This window comes from Apus apus, chromosome 3 (assembly GCF_020740795.1).
Source record: "Apus apus isolate bApuApu2 chromosome 3, bApuApu2.pri.cur, whole genome shotgun sequence".
NCBI lineage: Eukaryota > Metazoa > Chordata > Aves > Apodiformes > Apodidae > Apus > Apus apus.
The window spans coordinates 94,627,054-94,650,460 of record NC_067284.1 but is presented as its reverse complement, the minus strand read 5'-3'; the positions used below and the strand labels follow the sequence as shown (position 1 = coordinate 94,650,460).

The window sequence follows — 23,407 nt, the reverse complement described above, 5'->3', positions numbered from 1 at the left end:
ATGAAGCAATAAGCTACAAGTGGTAAATTGTTCATAATGCAGTAATAAGAAACGTAGAGCTTTTAGTTTTCAAGTGGGCTTTAAAGTGACAAATTGTGTGATTACTTCTAGCCTGCAAAATTTTTTGCTGTTTACAGTGATAATGCCTTTTCACCTATGCTTGTCAGGTGTGGGAGGCTGAATGCCAGAGCACATACATGCTCTGAAGAATTAGCTGACTTGTCATTTCAAAATGAAGTAGTCTTTAACAACTTCAGTGTGGAGGCAGGTGTTCTATTGGTACAACACACTTTCCTTTTCAACCCACACTTAAGGTGGTTTCTTAGGGTCCTCTGGCATAGCAGAGAACATAACTTCTGTTGTTGGCCATGATTATTAGTGACCCTTTGAGAGTGTATATCTTCTTTGTGGACACTAAATGTGCCATAGTTTGTTCTGCAGACTTCCAGACCTGGCTCTGGAAACCCCAAATATCTGGCAGTGCCCATTCAGAGTTGGTGGGGCACAGAGCTAAGAACTGGGAGAACAGAGGAGAATATGGTCAGACCTCTGCTCTGGATGAGAATGGCTCTTAGTGTATTTAGGAAACATAGAAAATATTATCAGAAGACATCAAACCTAACTAGCTAAAAAAAATAAATAAACCCATCAATCAGGAAACAAAGATGGAGATTTTGAAATTTGTAACTATTCCCTTTTTAAGCTCTTATATCACCACAGACAAAAATAAAGATAAGAAAGAAAGAATCTCCATTACAAACATCTGTGGGACGGGTATTTAGCAAAGAGTACACCCAGATTTTGGCCCGAATACTGCACCAGAATTTAGCCTATAATTTGCGACACATTGCATCTGGCACCAGTCTCTGCATCTTCTGTGTTCTATGAAAGTAACGTGAAGGATGGAAAAATGAGGATGGCATTAAAAGTTGTAAGAGGTGGCACAGGTGTTTGTAAATTAACGTGTCTGGATTTGGAGGTATTTTAAGCAAAATTGACTTCTGCAAGTGCCTGGCTATTGTGCTGTGTCCTGGCTCTTGTAATAACTGGAACTCAGCTGCTGCTGATGGCAAAGCACAAAAGTGTGCAGGTTGTGGTCCCACAAAGGCTAGTGCAATCAGCAGTGGTTCATACTGTTGAGTAAACTGAAGCTGCCTGACTTCTGTTTTCAAAGTTTAGTAAAATTCCTTTTGTCAAAAATACTCTCAGCTCTGGGAGTACAAATAGTGGAGGAGAGCTAAAATGAGCTACTGCTGGTGAAAAACTTTTTCAAATCCTTCCTTATCATAGGGAAGAGGTGTAACAAGCATTCCAAAATTGGAATCATGACATATGTCAGGCTAGTCGGGTCTTTGTGCCTTGGTGACAGCAAGCATCACCCTGACAAATTTGTTTTGAAACACATTATTGACCAACTAAGAGAGCAATGTGTGGGCCTCTTCCCACAGCAAACAAAACGCATGTACCTGCATCATCCACCAGGGGCCCTGGAGATATTTCTCTAATGAAACATAGAGAAATATTGGACTAAAACTGTATAATCAGGATAAAACCCTGCTCAAACAATTTAATTTCTAAGAGGGTGGAAAACCATACACACCTACAGTTCCTTAACAATGTTGCACCATTTTCTCTCTCTAGGGGTAAGTTCACTTATGAATTACAGTCTTGCTAAAAATCAGGTGCTCTGTCAGCATCTATTTGCAGTATCTGCAGTTTGTCTTGCAGCGTTTTGTTTTTTTGGGGCATCCTGAGCAAAGAGGAGAGCTCAAAACAGGCAGGAATAAGCTCAGTGGACAAGCCAGGATGCGAGATGCCTCACGTCAGTGAAAAAAGTGACATCCAAGAGTGCTGTCCTCTTATTGTGCTCTTATGTGCTTGTGTGTCCCTAAGGATGACAAAAGGATTAAATAAATTAGTAGTGGTTCTGCATTTCACATAAATGACTTTACATTGCATTGCTGGGATGAGTGAGGAATATTTTTCAGACTACATCTTAATTTGAGGAAAAACCCAAACCCCTGTATTAACTGTATATAGATGTGTATAGTGCTTGTGCTGGGTTATAGCCTTATCCTTCTATAGAGAATATCAGAGATCCACATTATATCCATCAGTACCCAAATTTCTGTTCACCTCTAGATTAGCTCAAAGACATGAAATCACAAGGTGGTTCAGAGATCCCTGTAGAATAAACACTTGCAGAATATCCTCCATGATTATTCTAGCAAGTATTTGTACATGAATTATCATGTGTTTATGAAATATCACAGCTCTGCTTCTGCTGAGGGGAGGTGAATAACTGAGGCACAGGGCTGAAACATCACACCTTTGAGGCTAGGAAGAAGGTAAAATACATTCCTGACTTAAAAAAAGAATCTTAAAGTACCTCTAGTAGATTTGTGTTTTAGTTCTTTATTCCATTTCCATTTTAAGATGCTGAAATAAATAAATAAATGGCTGCTATGCATTTTAAAATTATATTTCACAGCACTACCCTAAACATTGGGTCGGTGAGGTTTTCTTTGTGTTTGTGAGAGTTGGTGTCTGATTTCTATATGTAATAGAGAGAAATATCCAGCTTTTTAGGTGCTTATCTTCAACACATTTATCTACCTGACACTCTTAAAAGGAGATTTCTTCCTTATTTTTCTGTAGAGAGATTTCTAACCAAAACAATGTGAGATTTTAGTGCTAGGCAGCTTAACATCATTTGCTTATATCTACACATGAATGCAGTTGTTTTTATCACTCACTGTTGAGTTGGTGCATTTTTGTAGCATTGTAACTGGATTGTTATGACTACATTTCAGAATAAAAATGCGATAAATAATATATACAAATACAAAACCACAAGGAAATGTAGTAAGTGATCCAGTGAAGCAAGAAATTAAATTACAAGTGGTGTCCTCATTGCTGTGTTTTACACCAAGGAAGATACTAGCCTTCCCTGGGATTTCTGTAGTTCTGCCTTTGCTTCCCTTCTGTCAGGAAGCGGTTATTGTGGCACATAACTATAAAGCCTCCCCTCTGATGTACTTGTGTATCTATGCATCATTATGTTTAAGTATTGAGATTCATCATACACAGCTGCCTGGTGCTACAGCAGTGCCCGCAAGTAAAACATGTCGTGATTCAGCAGCTTGAGAGTAGCAAAATAAGAGAAGGAGCTGTAATGCAAAGTTCTCTGGGTGTACTTTGGTAAAAACCAGGCTGCGCTCAGAGAGCATTCCTTGGATTTATGTCCTGTCAAAATCCCTAGGCGAAGAGAGTTATGAAGATCCATTAAAAGAAAGGGGCAAAATTGCCCTGGACTGGCAACTTCTGAGAAAGGGAGGAAATTACATAAAACCTTACACAACAGCCCTTTCACCTAAAGGGACCATCCAAATAAAATGTGGCTCCAACTGAGCGGCAAAGAAGCAGAAGTCTGGATGGGAGCCCAGATGCAGGCACTGTGCCCTGTCAACTAATTAAATATAACCTGGGTTTTGTCTGAGGGGGTTTATCCCGGCTGCTCTTACTGGGAGGTCATGGCAGAACCTCATTGTTTTTCCTGTTTCTCTTAAATGTAGTCTTGGGCAGCCTCTGTTTGGTCACAGAAGGAAACCCAGAGGAATAAGGCTTAAGTGCCAGATCTCTTGGCTTGTACTTAATGACAGTCATCCCAATACTACTGTATATCTGTCCCTGCTCTTTCTCCTCCATTTGGTTTTGGAGTGACATGTGGTTGGTTATGCATATACTGGGACTCCCTTTAGCTGGGATAATACAAGGAATGCTTACAAGGCTTATGCAGCCTTGCCACTTATTTCTCATTAGATGCAAAAAGTAAATTTTCTGTCACCAAACTGGTTATATTGCACATATATACATAGATGCACAACTTGGTATATAATTAGATACACACATTTGTTACATCACTAGAAAGAACATAAGTGTGGAAGTGATATCTCAGAGTTGTTTGTCACCTATCCCGCGCTTTTTCAGATGCATGGTACAGAACTGCATCATATCTATTAAAGCAAATGTAAATTCAAGGCTAACAGGACAATATTAGATACAGTTACATAGATCAAATTTAATGGATAACCCTGCAGCAGTGCTAGAAGAGATTGCTCTTGGGTTATTAAGTTTCAGACTCCCTTATTTGTGTTTCTTTCCAATTCTTCAACATCAATTGTAAGGGTCCCTTTGGAAATATGTAACTGTCTTTTGGGAGTTTTAAATATTCACTTAAATCAATATAGTGACAAAGACTGAACAGCTTGACTGAGTTTGTTGAATTTTTTTTAGTTGAAATTCACATCACACATATGAAAGAACTGGGTATGAGCTGTTACCTGTCACAGTGCTATGTGCCCACAAAATCATTAATGGTTTAAGCCCAGTAAATAGCCCAGCAAAGCCAGCAAATGTACCAGCAGCTGAGAGAGATGTTTGGCATTGAAACCTTCAACTATTCCGGTGAGCATACAAGATGCTTTCTCAAAAATCCACTGTGACCTCAGAAAACGGTGAAGAACTACACTGCATACAGAAGCTGAGCAAATACCAGGGAAGGCTGTGATGGGGAGATGAGTCAGGCCAGACCAGGGTGCCACCTGTCTTCCCTGTGACAGTGGTGACACCTGGGGCCACACCAGAGCTGCCACGGCTCCATCTGCACTGTGAAGGAAGCAAATTCCTCCATCATATGCCCTAGATGGAATTCAGGGGCGAACCAAGTGCCCTGTGGTTGTTTGTGGAGCCCCATGCTCTGATGGGGAGCTGGGAGCCATGCAGCCAAGGAGCAGGAGAGCACGCTGCACCCCATGGTGCCACTGCTGTAAGGAGTCAGCACTGAAAAGAGGGTCTGGAGATTTTATTGCTAGGTTACTGGAAAGATCAGATATACAATGACAATTTATTTAAGTAGACAACCTAACCTGTCCTGTATAAATTTTCCATCTTTCTTTTTTACTTTTAAATCTTTGTGTTAATTCCCACTTGCAGCAGCTTACAATGCTTTAGCTGTGTCAAAATTCTCTTTCATAATATTCCTTCCCTCCGGGGTAAGTCTCAGCAGGATGGCTGTGCAGGCCCAGCGGGTTAAAAAGTTGAAAGTGCCTTGGAATTTGTTATTTTCTAAGGTCTGTAACGTTAAAAATAAGTTGCTGTCTGATTGTGTATGCAGTAGTACTACAGAACATGAAAAGTTTACCCACTGCTTCCATTTTCTAAATTGCAAAACAAGCTAGCCTACCATTTCCTATTAGATTCAGCAATTGTCTCTATATTGGTTTGGCAATTCTGTAAGATAAAACTACACCAGACAGTAATCTGTACAACAAGCATTTAAAGATCATTCTCACATGCTGCAGGCTAGGTGACACAATTTAGGACCAAAGTTAGTACTTAAATACATTTTAGACTTCTCAGGTAGTGGTCATGTCCTGAAGTGCAGGAATTTAATATATTGTCTTTTATAGGACAAGGTACAATAGTGACCAGTTATTACTAATCCTCCTTACACTTTTCACTAAAACTTCTTGCTTCATATATTTTCCATGCATTTCAGACAGAGTGAAATATTCCCTGTGCAACTGTGCCAGGTTAGGATTGGTTTTGCTCTATTTTATGTGCTTGAACCTGCAGAGGTCAGGACAAAACCCATTGTTTTTACTTATGTTAAAAATGTTTTCAGGACCTCTGTTCATATTTCTTTCCCCTCCCCCCTTCCCTCCAAAATCCCCTGCTCAAAGACTGTACCTTGTCTGCATAGAGCAGTAGCGTGCGAGCAAGAAGAGGGAATACTCCTGAGCATTTCTTCCAATGATGAAGCACTCAAGGTGGATCAAGTGAGAGGCTGTAAAAGATCTGCATTTGTGTGACTGCAGCTGAACATGCTGAACATTTGCTCTGCTTCTGGATGCTCCAAATCTTGCCATACTGCACTGTGGATGGGCCTCCTCCCACTGACACCAAAAACAGTGAAACAGAATGTCCCACCTTCTGGATGTACTTATGCTAAGATTCCCCTCACTGAGTGTCTGAGGGAGGCTTTGAAAATGAATGATCTGAGGAGCCAAAAAGCCTTTGTGGACTGTGAGTTGCCAAGTGAAATGAGTCCATCGGCATGTCAGAACAGCTTGCTCAAGATGAAATGGCAACTCAGCAAGTCAGTTTAAAGAGAAATAGTAACTTAGGTATACCTGGAGATCATGGCAAGACAAAATAGATGGTTCCTTAAGCCTTGGTAAGGGAACAGACACATATTACTAGAGACAGATGAGAAACCTCATTTCCAGCTAAAAAGCTGTATATAGGGACCCAGTACACAGGGAGAGAGGATGTAGAACAGGAACAGGCTCCTATAAAGGAAGCAGGAAGAACATACTAGGGGATGTTGGGTTGCCTGACCCTTTTTATTGGAGAAAAAATAAAAACATTTTGAGAGGTCCTTGGCCCAGGTGGCTGCTTGGACACTGCTTAGAGTGGATGCCTGTGAGAGAAGCCAAGAGGCATGGACTGCAAAAACATATTAAAAAGATAAACAAAACCTATATGCCTGGACATATTTTTAAACAGTCATTCACTTCTGGGGGCAGACAGCCTGAGGAAAAAATATTTAATGCAAATATATTAAAATTACAAAGGGAAAAGCAGGTGGTTTACACATTTATGTGGAGTCGTAGTCACTCAGTGAGTATTGCTAGTGGGCCTTTCCATCAACTAAAATTGTGCTACAGAGCTTATTTTGACAACTAAATACTTACTTTGATTCAAAATGCACTAGACCAGTGTCCAGACCTGAGGTCTCAAGATAAATTAAAAAATAATTTCTATGTGAAGACTAAGGCAGCAGCTAAAGCCTCACTGCCAAACCTGGAGATAATTATGCAGTGATGCACAACACACTTACCCCTGTGGTCCTCTCTGCAACACTGATTTTTCTCATGCCACTGCAGCCTACAAGAAGCATGGCAGAAGAGGTGAGCCTTCCTGTGTGGCTCAAAGTCTATTTGAAGTGTGTGTGTGTGTAATACAGAAAAGCAACATAAGCTGGAGGCTGCAGGCCTGGCTCTAGCCTTTTGCACATTGAGTAGGGTCCATTTGAAGTGGTAACTGGAGATGATCAAGATCAAGATCTCAAGATTAGCATCTTCTATGTTACTGGTTATGTTTCCTGCACATAGTACAGAACGGAGCAGAGCTTCCTCAGGGAAGCAATTGTACAGGCACTGTACATAAGTCCTGCTCTTCGAGCTGATTGACCATTATACACCAAAGTAGCATTTGTGGTCAAGAGCAAAGCTAATGATCACAGCAAGATCCATACCCAAAAGTTACAATCTCACATCTGAAAAAAAAAAAAGAGGATTAAAAAGGCTGTCTTAAAAATGCTGCTATGCCATCATCCTTCAACAGCCAGGATCTCATAATCTCATCAAGTAGCAAATTCTAACAATAAATGTCCCCACAAAGCTTCAATAAAAGCAGTAGATATCATCCTCTCTCAATATATCCTGATGGAGCTGTTCCATTTTTTATACATATTTAAATATTCATTTGATAAGAGGGAGAGACTGACAATAGCTTGGTACTAAAGATGCTTGAGAGGGATCTTTCAAATCCAGATTCAAGATCTCTCACAAAATAATACAAAGCATTTCCCTGGGTTTGTATCAGGATTTTTTTCTGTCTTCCAGGACACATTACTGGTCAAGAACAGAGAGAAAGGAGAAGACTTGCCCTGGGACAGGACATAATCGAGTTATAGGGTGTTCACCTGGGAAATTAAGGAGATGCTCTTAACCCAAGTGAGCTCCTTAGCTAATGGTAGATGGGGTAAGGTTCCCTCACACGTTCCCAATGCCTTCATCCCTCTTCAGCCAGAGACGATTCCTTCCATCAAAGCCCAATTCCATGAAGCATTTTAAGAGGCCAGAATTTTACAATGGAAAACGTTCCACTGTAAAGTTCCCAACCTGCTCTGTTTAAAACAGTGCTGGTTGTAATTGCTCCTAGTTTAATTCAGCCAAGAAAGATAGAGTTCAAACTCTCACAATTGCACATAGAATCTTTAGAGTGCAGCAGATGAGTAAAGACAACGTGCTTTGTTATTTAAATTACCAAATAATTAATTTCATTGAAACTCTGTGGGTGATGCAGCTGGGACAATTTTCAAGAGGATTTTCTGATGTCTGTGTCAGCACCAGACGCAGCTGAAGGTTTTGAATTGCCTCATAGATCCTGTGTTAGTAGACTTCCCTGGTTAATTCTTTTGCTGTACTTTAGGAATGAGAAAGGAAGAGTGAGTTGGCTTACTCTGGTCTCCAGGCTATACTAGTTAAACTAATACCACGACATTGCATTTGAGTGTTCTATCAAGGTTCATGTAAGTTTTTCTTGCCCGTGTAAATGTAAAGTAGTCTCCAATTTTAAAACTCAGCTTATATCTGCACACCAATTTAATTTAGATGGATGCCACTTTTCTGTTTATGAATTGGAATTCACTGGATTAGCGGTGGAGAGTTTGATACAGACGGGAAGAGAGAGATTAAAATTGAAAAGGAGAAAAACAAGCTAGGAAGAGAGAGAAGAGGGAACAAGAAAATGTATGGGAAGTTGTAAGACATCTGGAAAAGGAATGTTTTGAGTGAAGCACTGCTGGCCACTTACAGACAAAAAAGTGTGGCCATAAGGAGGGACAATTACAGAATCAAGAACAGAACAACATACTCAGGGATCTGAATTACTGAAAAGCTGGCAGAAAAAATCCCAGATTTTTATAGGAAATGAAATGAAAAACGTAATTTTGAAAATCAGCCTAGTGGCCATTCCTGTGGGCATTAAGCATGTTCCGGTAGTTTCAAGTCCTGTTTCAGGAAGGATGTGACTACACATTTGAGTTATGTAGGTGCTTCAAAGGCTCCAGCAAACTCTACTTTTTCCTTCTTGGTTTCCTCCCTGATTCACACTTCTGTGTCAGTGCATGTCCTCACAAGCTTTGCAATGGACTCTGCCTGGAGCAAAAATAGCCTCCAAAGTCCTTAAATTACTTGTTATTCTGTCTTGTGGCTTTATTTCCACAGTGGCATGTTTGTGTGCCCATGTACAGAGAAGCATGCTATCCTCCTCTAGCAGCAAGCCTGGCATGCCTCTGCATCTGTGCTGGTTTAGGTGAAGAGCACAACAGTAACTACACCAGAGGTTTAGGTCAGAGTTTGGGATTTTGCTCTGTAAAAGATCTGGAGGTTTGACCTCAGACAAAAAAAGCAGGTCAACTAAGTTGAGCTTTTAGTTTAGAAGAACACCTTAAAATTCTGCAGAGCTTTTTGCTTCATATCACTCACACAGGCGCAACAAGAGACGTCAAGAAAATCTTTATAAAATTATGCAACAAATTGCAAAAAAAGTTCATGTAATGCCTGTTGTTTTTTAAGGTGACAATGCTGAGACAGAAGCTCAGTTTTTTAACAGGATTAAATACTTTCTCATATTATGAATTGTGCTCTAAATACGTTGTGTTTGGGTCTTCTAAAGTACAATTGTTTCAGTGAAAGTAGAAGAACAGTAAACACAATGAAGAGTTAGTTACTAAGTTTCTCATTATCTAATATACTCAATAGTCTTTTTTTTTTCTTTTTTTTTTTTGTCTGACATAATCTTAAAGACACCAAGTATTAGGTAGAGACTAATCTGCAGAGACGCCACCTCTGTTTCTTACGGACATGTAAGACCCCTTCCAACTTCCGTAGAATCAGAGGAAGGTGGATCCGGCTCCATCTTTCTATTTGCATGGAATTAAAGCTTTTGAGCCACAGAGATTTTTAGCTGTCTCCCTGCATGGGGGGCTCCCAGGGCTGCTACTCCAAGTTTCGTCTTTGTCTCACTCAGGAGCTGGCAGCCTTATCATGGCCTCTGTGGCACATTGACCTGTATATCTGGGTTACTTATGTCTCCATTCCTTTCTCTTCTGACCCCCTGCCTGGCAACAAAATAAAAAGTACTGAAGTAGCATAAAGGTAAAATGGATCACAGCATGGGTTTTCTGCAGTATTACCTCCATTCTTATCCCTTCCATCTATAAAATGGTTCTTACGCAAACTGGCTGAAACCAACTCCAATGACTCAGAGAAACCTACAGATCCCAAAGAGAAATTAACAGATTTTTAATTCTATAAGGAAGCTCAGAAATGTGGACTTCACTGTTTCTTTATTTTTATTTTTTAATTGGGGCAAACATAATCTAAACTCATGTCTAGCCCTATGGTGTTTCTTTAAATATTAAAAACCAATGTGATAATAATGTTCAAACAGCTGCTCACAGGGAGATGCTGTGTGAAGTAACAGTTCTTACTCCCCCTCTGCTGCAGCTGAGTTGCTTTTAATTATTAGCAAGGAAAATAACAGGTTCAATAGATGTGCATGCAAGTTCATTTTCACCACCACTTGACTTCTGCAGCTTTCACACCAACACTGACTTTGAGAACATGGATGAGTTTACACTAATGATGATTAAGAGTATTACTCATAGTTCTGAATATTAAATAGAGTGTAGGGATAGCATGAAGGGTGCTTTTGGATCACAATCATGAGGACTGGCACAAAACACTACCTTAAAAACTAATGTTCAAGCCCCAGTTTTCACACACACATCCTGGTGGCCTTAGACAAGTACACGTGATTTACAACAACTCAGACATAGATTTCTGGTCCCCTTTTCCAAAAGGCCACAACAGCCCCTCTGTTTGAACATAATGCAGAGCAATTGCACGTAGGGGTGTGAGATCCCCATCACATGTACAGAGAGATGGGAGAAGCTGCAAATGAAGCTTGGTTACTCTGCCACTGCCTAACATGCCTCAGAAGTAGAGGGAGTTGTGCACAGGGCTGCCTTTAGAGCAGGAGAGAAAATAGGCAGCAACATGTCAATCAACATAAGAGGCTTAGATCTAAAATATTATTTCCACCTTTTCTGCTACACATGAGATGAAAAAATGTTACATACCTTACTATTCAGCAAACTATGTTCAATCAAGAGAGGCAAAGAGAGGAACATATACAGATAGATGTGTACCTGCAACTAATCACTTACTTTGGATTTCCAGCCCCTGGCTTCTTTCTCTGGAAGATGTTGAGGAAAGTGTTGGACTTGCAAGGTGCCTTGCCATCCCCGACATGCATACGCACCACGTCTGAGGTGGTGAAGGCACTGCGGACGTTCCTCTCAGGCTTGGCTATGATGATGTACATCTTAGGAGTGAACATGCACCCCAGTGCCACTGTCACGCTCAGGCTCACTGCAAAACAGGTGGTGATGATCTTGTAGTTACTCCCGAAATAGATGGGCACAAAGGCCAGCCAGATGATGCAAGTGGTGTACATGGTGAAGGCAATGTACTTGGCCTCGTTGAAATTGGCAGGCACATTGCGAGTCTTGAAGGCATAGTATGTGCAGCTCATGATGAGGAGTCCATTGTAGCCCACAGGAGCCACGACGCCTAGGTTGCTGGTGTTGCAGATAAGATAAACTTCCTTAATGCTGGGGTAGGAGAGGATGGGCATCGGGGGCTCCAGGATGATCAGCGTGACCACCAGTGTCAGCTGCACACTGATCAAAATGGAGGCAATGACTACTTGGGCCCATGCACTCATGAAACGTGGCTTGCGGGTACAGATCTTCTTTTTGCTGCCTGCCAGGATGCGTGCAATGCGGTTGGTTTTGGTCACAAGGGCAGAATAGCACATGGCAGAGGAGAGGCCCACCAGAAGGCGCTGGAGGTAGCAGGATGTCGTGGTGGGTTTTGCTATAAGAGTGAAAGGGCAGACATAACCCAGAAAGATGCCAGCAAGGATAATGTAACAGAGCTCCCGGCTGGAGGATTTGACAACAGGGGTGTCCCTGTAGAGCACAAAGATAAGGGTGACAAACATGGTGACCAGGATGCCCAGGCAGGAAAAGACCACAGCCACAATAGACTCTATATTGCTCCACTGGAGGTACTTTACAGGGATGGGTTGACAGCCTGTAGTGTACAGAAAAGAAACAGAGCGTTAGAAAGGTATCTGCTTGAAGAAGTAATGTGTGGTTTTTTTCTGGCTCCAAATAAAATCCAAGCATTAGCTTATATGCCATGTACTCTTAAAAACATTTCACAAAGGAGTGAGCTGCAGCATGGAAAAGTTTGGATTAATTATGTCAAAAAAACAGCCATCAGTTTTGGGTGTCCCAAACATTTGCTTAGGATGCTACAAAGCAAAATGAGATTTGGAAATTTCTTCCTAATTTTCCTTGAGATACTTGCTGACAAGCCCAGCATATCAGAGGTGGAGCTGAGAAGAGAACCCAGACAAACTCAGCACCATCCAGCACTATCCCTTCATTTCAGCAGGGAAAGGATTGTTACCAATCAGAATGGGTAGCTTTTTAGCCTCCTTGGACTAACTTATATTGCTTTCCTCCCATTTCCCTTGGACCAAGCTAACCTTTTTCGCATTTCCTCCACCTCTTCAGTATCTTTCTTCCCAGTCCCTCACCATCCTCCTCTCTGTTCCCCTTCCAGTTCAGTATTTTCCTAGTCAGTCACCTCTCTACCCACTTGTCACATTACAAACACTGCTGGTCCAACTCTTCACATCCTGGACTATCATGGACTATCTCTGCCTGCCTGGCTTGTTGGATGTGGCTGAGAACAGAGCAGGGAAAAGGTAGTTTGTAACAGAGACATTTTTTCCTCTAAGTTTTGCTGCTAAATCTTAGTAAATGCCATATATTGTGAGGAGCAAAAGTGATACACAGCCCCTTCCTTCTCAGTATGGATTATATCTGCAGAAACCAACCTCTAGGAGTTAAATCTTCTGAGACCCATAGTTTTGCTCAATTGATACGCATCTTTCACAGGGTGGCACAAATTTATCAACTGATACCTCTAGCAAAACCAAAAAGTCCTTCCTTCACAATATAGGAGAAGTAAGCAGAGGTATGGATCAGGGTTGAGCAGTTTTACTGTAACCTCATTTTGAGAAACAGTAGATGAAAAATTGTTTTTTGCTGAAATTTAAAAAGCAGCCTGAGGCAAAGTCCTGACATGGAAAATTTCTGCTCAAACTTTTAATGTCTGCCAATGTCATATGAACTGAAAGAATGCCTTATAATTCTTCACTCTTTGTCTCTAAGAGTACTGGGCTGACTTACCTACAGGAAATGCTGTGTACTGAACTGCAGATAAGGATGTTACAGGTATCTGTAACACCAAAACCAATAGAAATTATAGTATGGGCAATGGGAGGTCCTATTTTATAAAGAAAAGGAATTCTGTTTTGCTCAAAGTGATCTGCTCAAGACTCAGATAGGTGAGGACACTCGTTTTTCCAACCATATTTTTACAGTGAAATATGAAGGAAAATCTTTTTATTAGAAGTGGGAATCTCTAGCCATTGGCTGCCACAGCCCTGAGTGGAACTTGTCTCCTTTGATGTAAGAAAAGACTAAGAATCAGAATCTCCTGGTCATTATTTAATACATTCTTAAACAAGAAGCCAGTCTGTGGTTGCTGGAATAGCTACATTTCAACATGGGCTTTATGGTTAGCAGTATCAAGTCATACTCACATTATGCCATATTAAATGATATTTTCAGAGCCTTAGCCCTGATTCAGTATGGTACTTAAGCCTATCGATTGCTTTAAGCTTATCCTGTGTAAGATCTCAGAAAACTATTTCATTAAATCAGTGTAATTCCTGTGCACCAGCAAGCCCGAAGAGCCACAATATGCAACAAACATTGCAGAAGGCTTCCTGCACTGCTTCTAACAGCAAACAGTTGTTGGTTGCCAGCTCCTGTGAGGGTGGGTCATTTCTCAGCTAAGATTGGGCTAGGGAACCTTGTTGAGACTGGGGGAGGATACCCAGGAAATGGTGTATTTAGAGGCTTGAAAAAACAAACCCACAAAAATCTCCCCCCTCAAAAACCCAACAGCTAACCTAAACCTCAAAAAATCAGAGAATTAGTGGCAAAAGCTTCACACTTAAAAATTTATAGTAAAAAGCTGCTTGGTAGCTTTCATCTACTATTTTCACTGCATTTTACCCATCAATCATTTTCTAGACCAGAAGGTTAATTGATTTTTAGATTAAAAAAAAAAATTATATTCATACTGCAAGACCAAGAAGAAAATGCAGGATATTTTCTGAGGTCATTAACACAGCCCAGGTAACTGATGGTCCAAAACCTTTATGATTCATTTCATAATAGCTCTATAAAACTTCCTGTCTATCTTGTTTTATTTCTTATTTGAGTTGATTTATGTAAATTGTGATACTATCTTGACATTCATTCTTCTTATATTAGATTCTGATACTATAAAAGATTCCATTCTTCTTGGCACAAGGCCTTAATACCTTGGTTTTAGTGACTATTTGTCAGGTCAGGTTTTTACCATCTGTGGTGAGAAATCCTTTGTGCCTGCTGACTCCACTTCACTGAACACATATTTAGGGGAAGCGATCTAAGAAAACTGTGCATTTAAAAATAAAATTAAAATGTCAGGAAAAGATTGCTGAGCAACAAAGACTGATTTCAAATGGAGAGAATGAGCACCTTCAAAAGCATGTCTTAGGAAATAGGTTAGTGTGTGTTTCATGTTTCTTAAAGAGGCTAAGGATTTTAGAGCCTCCATCTGTGATGGAAAACGGGACTAAAACCACATTCATGTTTAGCATTTAAGATTTAAGGTAAAGGGAAAAAACATTCTGAAATGTGAGATGTTAACCTCTGTGTCTAGATGCTATGGTGACTGGCAGAGTTTTAATACAACACGAAAAGCCATCTATATAAAACATGTGATGGGAGAAACACTGGCAAGAAAAAAGAATGCCAAAATAAATGGTACCAGTGGTGACTCCCACAAAGTTTAAGAGCTAGAGTTTATCTAGCTCTGCCTCCCTTTTCTAAAGGTTAGGCTTGCATCACCATCTCTTTACAATGTTGTACTTTTTACTGCAATCCAAGTAAATGCATTGTAAGGGTTATAAAAGAAACATTTTTCCTCGATAAGACAGAATGAAGAAGCTGTGCAAGAGCAGACTGCCATTTTGATGTTCTCTAGGAAATCAGTCGATGGCTATGTTAGTATTTGGTGGATGCTACTGTGATTTTAGAACAGCAGCAGTCCAGTTTCCTTGCTGAGAAGAGACACAAATCAGCAGGTCATCTACTGATTTCATTAAAAGTTAATAGATTGCAACATGCCCCTGAGATTCTTTCCAGCAGTGATGCTTTCCTCAACTCCTTTCAGCAGTGCCTGTCGTTTTGACATGCCCCCTTTTTAGCTATTTTGGGCAGCTGGTAGCACTGAACCATATTCAGGCAAGTGAACATTGATGTCTCATTATGTTCTTGTTCTGCCTTATTCATTAAAAGAAGTCCAAGTTTTCTTTCCTGATTAGTAGATACAAACAATTCTGCAAACCTCCAGGACTAACATAACCCAGTTACTTATGGATATCTGCTTTAAAATTAGTAGACACTTGTGTCCTAGGTGATGGGAGTTGAATATGAGCTTTTCCAATGGTCAGGACATTTATGAAGGGCACCATGGATGTTTTTCCACAACTGGGATCCTTACAGAAGGTATTTTTCAAGAACTCTTCTTCCTACAATCCACTTACATGCAAGCAGGAAAGAACTGAAAAATCACTGAGATTTCTGTATCCTGGCAAATCTGTTTGAAGTAGGCTCTTTTGCATACCAGAGAGAGAGAGAGTGAGAAAGAGGTTGTTTGGGGTGAAAGGTATGAGATATACATAGATAGGCAAACATCTAGGACATGACCATAGCTTATTTTCCATAGAAAACCAAAATAGACAATGGGTCAGGTTTCCCAGTTTATTGTGATTACTAATATGCTTTTAGCTGGAGAAGAGGCCAGCTTTCCCTTTCAAAATAAATCCTCTGAAAGCTCACTTGGCTTCCGTGACTAGACTAATAGTATCTCTTGGAACTATTTAATGAAGGTTTGAGAACTTTATGTGTTAAAAGCTGCAGCAACATCTAGGTGCCAGCCAGTCATATTAAAGGACGAAGATGTGAGAAGTTGCAAAGATGTGAGAAGTTGCACATTTTATCTTCAGCTAGGTAGTCAGATTGTTTCTCTGACCAGAAATGATGTCCTGCTGAATACTGGCAGCCAAGATTTGCAGGTGCGGCATGGGACAGAGTTGTCAGTAGTCTTTTACAGTGATACAGAGCAAAGCCCAAGGTCAAGGTGGTGCTTCAAAGCCTAGAGCAGGTGCGGAGGTTCACCTTGATGAGTACAAAATAACAGAAAGATGCCACAGCATACAACTAATCCAAAGCATATACATATATACACAGCTGTTTCCTTCTGCCAGACTTTCTGAAGATTTTGTTGATGTGAGAATGATCTGTATACCAGGTGGAAGTCTGGTAGGCAGTTACTGAATGGCCTGAAATCCCAAATAAAGTGCTACTGACTGCATGGTAGAATAATCAGAAAGAGTATCAATTTGACAAGGATGCATTTAGTTCTTGTGATAATTACTGCTAAAACTGCAGCAAATGCTGCTAACTTCTTTAGTAGTCTTAACAGCTTTATCAATAATTATGTTAACTAAAGGGGAGGAACAGACAAATTGTGTCACTTCTTGGTACAAAGTTTGCTGATTTTGTTTTCTCTGTTGTTGAAGTGGTCCAAAATATATAGCAATTTTCACTCATTGCAATTTCACTGCATTGGGATTGTTTAAGTATCTACCTGTAATATCTTTGCATGCTGCCACTTTACTTTCCACCACACACCATTTTCCTTGTGCCGTGTAAAATGGGAATGCATTTGGAGGGACACGTCCTTACCTGTGAGGTCAGGATTTGGCCACCAGCCAAGCTCACAGGCTTTACATGTGAATTCATCCTGAACAAATTCATTCTCCTTGCAAGCAGTGCAAATCCAGCAGCAACTCACTTCTCCTTTCCTGATCACCTGTAATGCAAAATACAGCTAAGAACCTCAGTAAGACAACACAGAAACTCCCCCAGCAAACAGATACCACCTGCAGTGTTTGAAATATGACAGGATTCTTGTGTACAGCACATATCAAACAACTAGAAAACAAGAATCCTGATTCTTTATCTACCTCTGCATATTAAAATCAGTGCTTAGGAGTTCAAGGATAACCCCTGGTGAGATTTCTGTTTTGTTTTGGGAGGAGCAATTTTGAGTTAAAAGTATAAAATATTTTCCCCTTTGATACAGAGGCATGATGAGTGTAATATTTTCAATCAAACTTGAGAAGAAGCTTAATTTGAGAGATAGTTCAGGTCAGGACCAGTAGCTCAGCCCACACTTATTATCTATTGCATAGTAAAAACTAGTAAACAAAGTTGAAGGTTAGAACAAAGAGTGATTCATGCATATAGACTAGATATTGGATGCATATTGGACTAGATGACCTTTAAAGGTCCCTTCCAACCCAATGCATTCTATGAGTCTATATACATGTGTGTTTATGTATATATTCACAAGCACATGCACAGCGACATAAATTCCAATTTACAAGTAAGTCTCTCTGGGGCTCAGTACACCAGCATAAATAGAAATTCAAATAAGACCAGATTAAAAAATATACTGCTAAAAGGATGTAATGGGTCCTAGTAGAAAATAAAATCAGTATGTGATGACCAAGAGCATGCTTTGGAGCAGCTCTTTTGTGATGAATGTCCCTGAAAGCTGTATCTTTTTCTTCTGTGAAGGTTAAGTATAATGATCCAATGTTGAAAAAAGAGTTTCCTTCTCTTGACTCCTAGTTTCATTATGTTGAAGCTGAAAGAAAACTTAAAGATACCGCCAACTCAAGAGGCTCCAACAAAAAACTCTGGCTCTGTTTACCCAAAAGGAGGAATACAGCCTTCTGTCCAGGATCTTCCTATCCATCTATATGAAGAGCTAAGTGCAGTACTGAAATAAAAAATGTTTGTTTTATTGAATGCTGGCTTTGTGGGCTTTTTTGGTTAACATTTTCCCTTGCAGTCTGTGGAGATAGTCCAATAGACTTCTACGGAAGCTGAAACTGGCATTTTGTATGCGTGGTGTTTACATACACACACATACACAAACTGCACAATCTCAAAACAAGTAAAAAGATATTTTGGAGGACAGTAAATGCTGATAATGTTTCCCCTCCAAGATTGTTGGAGAATGTCACTATACCTTTGCCAAATCATCAATCACTTACTGCTTAGAGTAGCAATATAGAATTAAAAAGCTGCAAATGTGCTTATTTAATGACATCAGAAAGGAAGGTCTGCTCTAAGGTGATTTTCCTGAATGAGCTTTCTTGTAATTTTAAACTTACTGCATCCATACCATTCTGACAGTGGTGGAACATGTCTTTATGTCATCCAGACATGGCAGGTGGCAAATTATTTGCAGCTTGATACAAGTGCTACTCTTTGGTAAAAACAGAGTGATTTCCTTTGTGTTTCCATACCTCCCATTGTGGACGTGAGATACAGTTAGGCTTCTGCTTGTTTGGGTTTTTTGTTTGATTGTTTGTTTGGTTACTTGTTTGGGTTTTTTGTTAGGTTTTGTTGTTGTTGTTTTTTCCTTGCAGGTGTTATTGCTGGAACAAAACACTGAATTCCCACGGGTCACGTTATTTTCAGGATCAGCCCTGGAGTGAATCACAGCCACTGAAAGTTGTAGGCAATGACTAAGTGAAAATCTTGTTCTTTCTTGCATAAGATGAAATTCAAATCCTGTCATAATAGAAGACTCTGCATCCCTACAGAGTTCTATTTTAGAAAACACAGGCCTGTATATTGTAAGAGTAAGATGTTAATTTAGGAGTCTTTCTATACTTTTGGCTTTAATGTAGAAAAGGAAGTCCTACCCTTTGACTTGAAAGACAATTGCTTGGGTGTAGGGAAAAATACCTATTAGTCATATTTCTACAGCAGAAAGTGTCTGAAGCACACCTTAATCTGGCCCTTCAGGCAAGGCTCACTGCACACTGATCGGACCATTCCACTCTTGTTCATCTGAATCCTGTAGTCATCAATGTTGAGCACACCCTCATGCCAGGTCCCAATGAGGACGTAGTCGTACCGGTTGGGCTCTATGTACTGCAGGTTCATGATGTCATACCTGCAAGGGAAAAAAGAGAATGCAAATCAGTGTCCTGCAACAGGAAAGATAAACATTTACCTTGCCCTTCTCCTTCTGAGTTCTTAAATAATCATGTCATCCCTTAACATCAGGGGCTAGTGTTTCACAAGAACACCAAATACTGTGGGATTTGCAGCAGAATCTAGGAAAATTACATCCCTAATTGCCACATAATTGCTGATTACTTGCCCTGCTTCCATAAAACTGTGGGTTAAGAGTTTTGTGTCCAGGAAGAACGGCGTATCACAGACAGCAAGCTCTGCTAAAGATGCACATGTAGGAACTATCTGTGTGGTGTATTTTTCAGCCATTTTTCAAGATGTTTTTAATATTCGCTTGGTGCCTACATAAAGGTTCTTTGCAGTACAGCTCTTGCTGAGAGTTCTAAAGTTATCAGTCACAATGCTCAAACTAACTGAACTGCTATGCCATAAGTTAACTGTAAGCACTAGTTCAAATATTTGCATTACCCAGCCCAGTGAGACTGTCAGGAAAAGTTAGGAGCTTAGGTACAAAAAATTATTTCCCTGGGAGTTACTTCTCCCTTGGGAAAAAACTTCCCAAGGCTAATAATGTAAAGGAGGCATATACCACTGCTGCAGTAAACATTCATCTTCCCTGACTCCGTCATTGCTCTCCATGTGTTGTGTCTGAGTGTGCACATCCCTTACTGCTGATTATTCTGCTCCTCCTTTAACCCACAGAATGTATTTTGTGCAAAGCAGTGATTAAGTGTGATGAATGTGTTAGTAGGTAATAAAGAAGAGTGGGAGAATGAGTATTGGAGAGTGCACAGAAAGGAAGAACCACAAAAGAGAGTAGACCTACAGGCACACTTAAGATGAGAAGGAGGAGGTTTTATTTGAAAAAAGTCCAAAAGAAAGTGGGCTGCAATCAGAAATCAGCACTGGAGCTGAAAATCACAAAGCTTCTTTGTTTTACAAGCCTGGGAGTTCCTGCCTTTTCTTTTTTCTTTTTTTTTTCATTCCCTACTGAATTGTTTCAGTCTTTAGAGAAAAAAAACCTTTTTGTTTATAATGAGTCTTGCTGATCTGTATGTGCATTACGAATGAAAGGTAAGCAAAGTTTGAGCCATATATAAAACTGGGATGCCTGGTTGTGGACAAAGCGAGAGAAATAGACCTTTTTTTCTTTTCCTTGCTGAAGTTCAAACACGCAAAATTTCAACTCTCTCTACACTTAGAGGAAGGAGATGCTAGAGTGATTCACTAGGCATCTGTTTTTCTTAATTGACTCTTGGAATCTCTGTAGTTAAAGGTGATTTAAAGAAGTGTGTATTTACAGCTGTATTTAGACCACGGTTTTGCAAATATGCATGCTCATAGAATCATAGAATGGTTTGGTTGGAAGCGATCTTCAAGATCATCTGGTTCCAACCCCCCTGCCACAGGCAAGGACACCTCACACTAGACCAGGTTGCTCAAAGCCCTATCCAACCTGGCCCGGAACACTTCCAGGGAGGAGACATTGGCAATGTGCCTGGGCAACATGTTCAGTATCTCACCACCCTCACAGGGAATAATTTCTTCCTAATGTCTAACTTAAATCTCCCCTCTTCTAGTACAAAACCATTACCCCATGTCCTATCACTACATGCCCTTGGAAAAAATCCCTCCCTAGCTTTCCTGTAGGTCCCTTCAGGTACTGCAAGGCCACTTAAAGGTTTCTCCGGAGCCTTCTCTTCTCCAGGCTGAACAACCACAACTCTCTCAGCCTGTTTTCATAAGAGAGGTGCTCTAGTCCTCTGATCATCCTCATAGCTCTCCTCTGGAGTTGCTCCAACAGCTCCATGTTCTTCTCATGCTGGGGGCTCCAGAGCTGGACACAGTACTGCAGGCGGGGTCTCACGAGAGCAAAGTAGAGGGGGAGAATCACCTCGCTTGACCTGCTGGCCATGCTTCTTTTGATGCAGCCCAGGATACAGTTGGCTTTCCGGGCTGTGAGTGCACATTGCCAGCTCATGTTGAACTTCTCATCAGCCAACACCCCAAGTCCTTTTCCTCAGGGCTGCTCTCAATCTGTTCTCAGCCCAGCCTATAACAGTGCTTGGGATTGCCCCATCCCAGGTGCAGAACCTTGCACTTGGCCTTATTGAACTTCATGTGGTTGGCATAGGCTGACATTTCAAGCCCCTCAAGCCTGTCAGACAATGCCAGTGCCACTGCAGATCTTCACTACTATCGCATGGGTAAAATGACTCTTGCTTCCGAGTCCAATGGAGCTCCAAGCAGGACACAGCTCCATTCGTTGGCAATTGGTCACTAGTTGAGGAGTTGCTTAGATAGGGGTTAATTTTCAAATTCACTATGAAACAATTTCTTCTTGTGTCCTATCTCTTGCAAAGGAATACCACAAAAAATAATGCTGGTTTCTTTCAGGATTGTGAATAATCAGGATAGGAAGAAGCAATAAGACCCAGGAACTTTATTATGTAGGCTCCACAGACAGCAGTAAAATTGAGCAGAAGGTCTTTTTCTAGCAAGAAGAACATACTTGGATTTTAGTGTGACCTTGTGTTAGATTGATAAAAAATCCGATACTCTGAGCTGGAAAATGAATTCAGGAAGGGGAATAAAATATTACTTCTTTTGTGAGGTTTTTCTCACATCCCCTTAATGGAATTTCTGAGCCTGCACAAAGTGTTTTCATTTTTGCAAAAATATATTACAAGGCACTGAGTGACATTAATGCAATATCTATCAAGAGTTGGCAATTTCAGTGATACCATTTTAGGTTGAAAGGCATTCTTCTGTTTTTTTATAATACTGTTCCCTTTTCTATCAGCTATCCATCAAAGAATAAAGTATGCAGACTAAAAGCTCTTACACAGTCTTGCATATGACAAGTTGTAGTACAATGTTCACAGCTTTGATATGTAACTTGAATTTTAAGTGGAGAGATGTGGTCTAACAAATACACTTGGTATAGGGAGACATACATAAATTCCTTATCCTTTTCTTCTTTTCCTTGATGAAAAATTTCTGCTTTGAGTAAGGATGAGTTCAGTGCTGAAGTACCTCCCCTTGTACCTTCACTCATACATATACAGTTTTAACAGTTTTGGGCTGTGTCCAAACTAAAAATCATTGTCCCAAAAGAAGTGTGTTTGGCAAGAGTTGTGAAGCTCCAGCAGAGCAAGGAGCATGGAGGCAGCTGGATTTTACAGACATAGAGCAGCATTACAGAAGCCATGGAAACATTCTGCATGTAAGAAAATTAACCTTTCTTTTAAGGGCAAGCTCTCTGATAGATTGGGGAATTATGTTACCAAATAGGTGGTGTCACTTGAACAAATTACTTGTAAGGTGAGCCAGGCCATGAGCCAGGTGGTCACAAGCACACTCTTACTCTAGGTAGTCTAGGAAAGCTGATGTTACCGTTCTCCCTAATACCTGCCTGGCAGTAAGGTTTGCTATCCTGGAAGGCAGAATGGAGAACAGCAATGGTGAATAATGCTGGGATGTAACTGACCAGAACAAGATTTGATGCGCATTACTCCTATGTAAGTTTGAAATCTTTGCATTATGCTTTTGAGAACTTGCTCAAAGCATTGGACTTGCCATTTCTGAAGCCAGAACAGCTACTGGAGAATTTTAATTAGACAGGTTCTGTTCAAGTCTTGGTAGGCTAAAATTAACGTTTCTGCTAGCTTGTGAAGCTCAGCATTTCTCCAAGCATCAGAGGTCCATTATGGGGCCTGAAAGTTAAGTTCTCCTCCCCGTTGTCACATAGAGTTTTATGCTCAGAGGCCTATGCAAATTGTTTGTCCTAAAGAGGTAACTTTCTTCATCACTGTCAGAAACTGAAAGTAGGCTGTTACTCTAGAATAGAATGCATGGATCTTGCCCCTGCCCCTTGCATAGACACAGAGAAGTATGTGGTGTTGACTACTGCATTCCTCACACCTTCTCCAGCTACTACTGGGAATTTAAGTGTTATGATTACTACCTAAAAAGGAAATGGGAATACTCAATGAAAGTAAAAAATTCAGCAATTTTACCAGCATGTTCTTAATAACAGTATAGTAAACAACTGTTAATTGTACAGAGCTATATCCATGTTGTTGTTCCCAGAGGCAGTGCAGTCAGTTAAGTGACTGCATTTGTGCCCTTCTGATAAAGCTCTGCTTCATATTTCTGCATAAAGACTCTTCAAGTAAAAGATTCTACACAGAATAAATAAAACTTTGAATAAGTGCTTCATGTTTTCTAATC

At 40.4% G+C, this 23,407-nt stretch overlaps 1 protein-coding gene across 6 annotated transcripts in view; it reads right to left on the bottom strand.

Moving 5' to 3' along the window:
* The window catches only part of GRM1 (glutamate metabotropic receptor 1), a 174,758-nt gene that overhangs the window by 20,751 nt on the left and 130,600 nt on the right, over positions 1-23,407 (bottom strand). For all 6 annotated transcript variants that reach the window (XM_051614555.1, XM_051614557.1, XM_051614556.1 and 3 more), the window contains 3 exons: positions 18,983-19,151; positions 16,862-16,988; positions 11,084-12,014 (listed from right to left, as the gene is read on the bottom strand). In XM_051614555.1, coding sequence (XP_051470515.1) covers positions 11,084-12,014; positions 16,862-16,988; positions 18,983-19,151 — 1,227 coding nt within the window. The remainder of the gene's footprint in view (positions 1-11,083; positions 12,015-16,861; positions 16,989-18,982; positions 19,152-23,407) is intronic.